Raw genomic sequence first — 3440 nt, 5'->3', positions numbered from 1 at the left:
AGAACCTAAACAAAGACTTATGTTCAGAAACTAAACAAAGACTTCATCTATCGATCAAGTTGAAAATAGTGCATCCTTGTCTCACCAACATTGCTGTTATGCACTGTTCACAGATCCCTGAATATATATATATATATATTAAAATTATTCGATTCCTAATTGAAAATCCCTTTTCTCTTACACTAATAAAACCTGACATAGAAACCATAGAACATGTTTTCAGATTAAATAAACCATAATCAACATGTACATGTTAGATGAAAATTGAAAACCTAATAAATAAACTATATTTGGCAAAAAAAAAATCTATCCATGAGTTTTGTTAGGTGCAAGCACGTTTCACTTTGTATTCCTCTCTCTTCAATCATCATCCAAGAGTTGGAATATACACCAAACACTGCCAACCACTTTCAAGGCATGAAAAGAAATATTTAAGCTGCTACCAACATCGAGGAGATAAAAACCCAATGGCATTGTTGAACTTAAAATGACAAAACGAATGATGAATTCATATTTACAGATGAGTATCTGAACAAATGCATTACAATATCTCTTGTACCAAACCAAAATTAACTGAGGATATGGAATAAGAAATTGAAGCTCCGTGTCTGGCACCTTCACATCCTCCATTAAGCAACTTCTGGACTGCCTACCACATAATCTGCTACACCGTCCATCAGAAAAAATAATCCGAGACTCGCCTCTAGTCAAAATCCAGAGGCAGCAAGGATGCCCTGGTGGTAGTGTCAGAATAATTCCTCCCTGATCACTGAGAAGTGAATGGAGTATCTCCTGAAGGCAATAAATCAGCATGCCAAACAAAGTCAGTCAGAAACCCATTACTGTTGAAGTGAGGTTGAGTAGAGGTTCCAATGCATTTGGAGCAAACTTCCTTGCAAAGAGGAAACAAATAGAAGTCGGCCTCGAATTGTACATACAGAAGGTCCCATTATTTCTTAATGCCTGAATAAACTCCGGTGTAACATTTGAAGCACCATATCTCGCTGGGTGAGGGCCTCCCCTTGACCAATCAACCCATGTCAAGCTCCGGTTCGCATTCAGAGATCCATGGAACATATTCAGGTAAGTTGGGATGTAGTGCTCATCAGGATAGCAAGAAGGCTTACAGTATTTCCTGAAGATGGCATAGTACTTGTAGTCTGCAACTATAGTCACAGCCAATTCACGGTTGAGCTCGAACCACTCAGAACCTTTTCTCCATTGATAGAGTTTGATATGAGGGGACATGCCACGTCTGTAACGGCCACGGCCCTGCAGCGAATCCTCATCATAGGACTCAACAAAGCTGTGGTGTGAGTTTATGAGGTACTCGTAAACAGCAGGGAAATTGTATATTGGTATGCAACTCTCCGAGAGCAAAACAAACCGCTCATTGGAGAAATCCAAGAGAGCATTGGCCAAGAGACGCTTCTCTGCATCTACCAGAGTAACCGAACCCCATGAAACTTCCTGCATAGGAACACAGAAGAATGATGCAAGTTAGATGCAAAAAAAAAAAGCAACAATCATTCATTCCAAATGGTCTGAAATCAACAAATACTTCTAGAAATAATGTAAATAATGATTTGCATCATTATCTTACCAAGTTGTCATTTTCTTTTATGTAGTTATAATTGTTTTACAATATCTTTCTGATTTCTTTTATGGTGTCTTACAACATTGTGCCAACTGTTATAGAGAGGATGTCCGGTAAATTTTTCAGAAATTTCACATTAACTATTATATGAAGATTAAGGCCTGTCTGCAACCATTGTTGGTATACGCTGCGGATCATATTTAGATTTTGAAATGCATTTTGTTAATACTTGCATTGCAAGAGACATTTGATTACATTCTAAAAATGCTAGTTACTTGCCTGCTTGAAACCTTCTAATCCAGGGGAATCTGAATGTTTAAAATAACCTTCTCGGAACATCATTCATGACAGCAATCAATTTTCTTGGCTCCATAGATGTAAATTGTATTACAATGCCCCAAATTACATTCTAAGTAACTCTACTAAATGTTGGATATAAATTAATCTAATATTAAAAAAAAAAATACTATCGATCTGTTTGAAGTTTAAAAGAACAGAACCAATGATATAGTTCTTGGACATTCAATGCTTTCTGTTTTTGCTTATTTAGTAGTCACTATATGATCCATAAAGATCGGAAATACATGAATTACCCAAGTTCTTGCAACTAGTGAAATTAAACTTAATGAGAAGTCCAAGAAGTCTATCTTCATAGATCACACTTGAATAAAAAAAATAAACATAGACCAAATTAATGTCTTACCAAGCTGGGGATTTGGCGGCCATAGAAAGCAGAATCCTCCGAGACATTGAGCTTGTAGTCAGGAAGCGCATGCACATAGACGGAATACAAGCCCTCATGGCCTTTGAAGAACTTATCCCACAGCCGCACAAACGGCAGAGGCCCCCGTGTGAGGAACATGAAAGCCACCTTGGGGACCCTCTCGAAGGGGTAATCCTCCATCTTGGGCACCATCGTCGCCCGCCAGAAGAGCTTGTCGTCGGTCATGGCGTGCATCAAATGGGACGGATTCACGAAGCTCTTGATGCTCATGCAATCCCTGTCGCAAGTCGCCGTGTACAGGGTCCTCGGAAAGAAGAGATCGGCCTGGGAGCTGAAGTACTTGTGGAAATGGGCGCTCACCGACAGGCCCAGCACCGCCCCTGCCATGAAAACAACCAGAAGGGAGACGAACTTCATCAGACCGATCGACCAGCCCTTCCTTGGTGTCGGGGGGAAGTAATCTCCCTCCTCGTCGGCCATTTTGCTCTTCAATACCGGCTTCATCTGCCACCACAAACACTGGATTCCTCCTCTTATATCGTCTTCAAGTTGCTCGCAATCACTCGTTATCGATAGCAAAATACCGATCGACAACCGCTCCAAGTTGATGGAAGAAGTAATATAGGTGGTCAAAATCGCTTCTTTGGCTCCGAAGATAACGGAACCAAGAGCCCTCAAATCACAGGAATCAGCCAAGAATCACACAACCGTGGAAAGCCTAAATCCCTCAAATCTAGTCAGCAGCCACAGCTCCGAATCCAAAAAAGAGAATAAAGATCGAATTTTGATAGAGATTTGCAAGCACACAAGAGGATCAAAGGGGGGCAGAAGAGAGAGAAAAAGGAATACCCTAGGGATCGAGATCGAACACGAGAATGACCTGAAGAAGAATCGAAGCCAATCAAATCCGCCCTCTTATTCCCCTCACCTCGATTAAATCTAGGGAAGGGGAGCCTCGGGAAGATCGATTAGATCGAACCTAGCGGAAGAAGGGACGGGATTTAAATAGGGATCCCACAAGAAACGCGTGGATTAGGCCAACAAGCATCGCCCTCTCTCTATCTCCAACTCCACCCTCCAACTGTCCCCTCTTTCTCTGTCTCTCTTCTTGTCTCGTCG

The 3440-nt window shown here is 41.2% G+C and overlaps 1 protein-coding gene across 1 annotated transcript; it reads right to left on the bottom strand.

Annotated features, from left to right (window-relative positions):
* Positions 1-619: 619 nt before the first annotated feature.
* LOC105034483 (glycosyltransferase BC10) lies at positions 620-3053 on the bottom strand. The gene is made up of 2 exons (XM_010909675.3): positions 2301-3053; positions 620-1470 (listed from the first exon to the last, which is right to left on the bottom strand). The coding sequence occupies exons 1-2, from the start codon at positions 2823-2825 to the stop codon at positions 829-831; spliced, it is 1167 nt and encodes a 388-aa protein (XP_010907977.2). The 5' UTR covers positions 2826-3053; the 3' UTR covers positions 620-828.
* Positions 3054-3440: the final 387 nt, after the last annotated feature.

Source organism: Elaeis guineensis, chromosome 1, assembly GCF_000442705.2.
Source record: "Elaeis guineensis isolate ETL-2024a chromosome 1, EG11, whole genome shotgun sequence".
Taxonomy (NCBI): domain Eukaryota; kingdom Viridiplantae; phylum Streptophyta; class Magnoliopsida; order Arecales; family Arecaceae; genus Elaeis; species Elaeis guineensis.
The sequence above is the reverse complement of the archived record's forward strand: the minus strand, read 5'-3'. Positions and strand labels throughout refer to the sequence as shown.

Bases quoted from the DNA above. Each gene is read 5' to 3' on its own strand.
- LOC105034483 (XM_010909675.3), bottom strand. From the start codon at position 2,825: ATGAAGCCGGTATTGAAGAGCAAAATGGCCGACGAGGAGGGAGATTAC. The intron at 1,471-2,300 runs GTAAGACATTAA...GTTCCTATGCAG, and splicing joins GCCGCCAAATCCCCAGCTTG to GAAGTTTCATGGGGTTCGGT.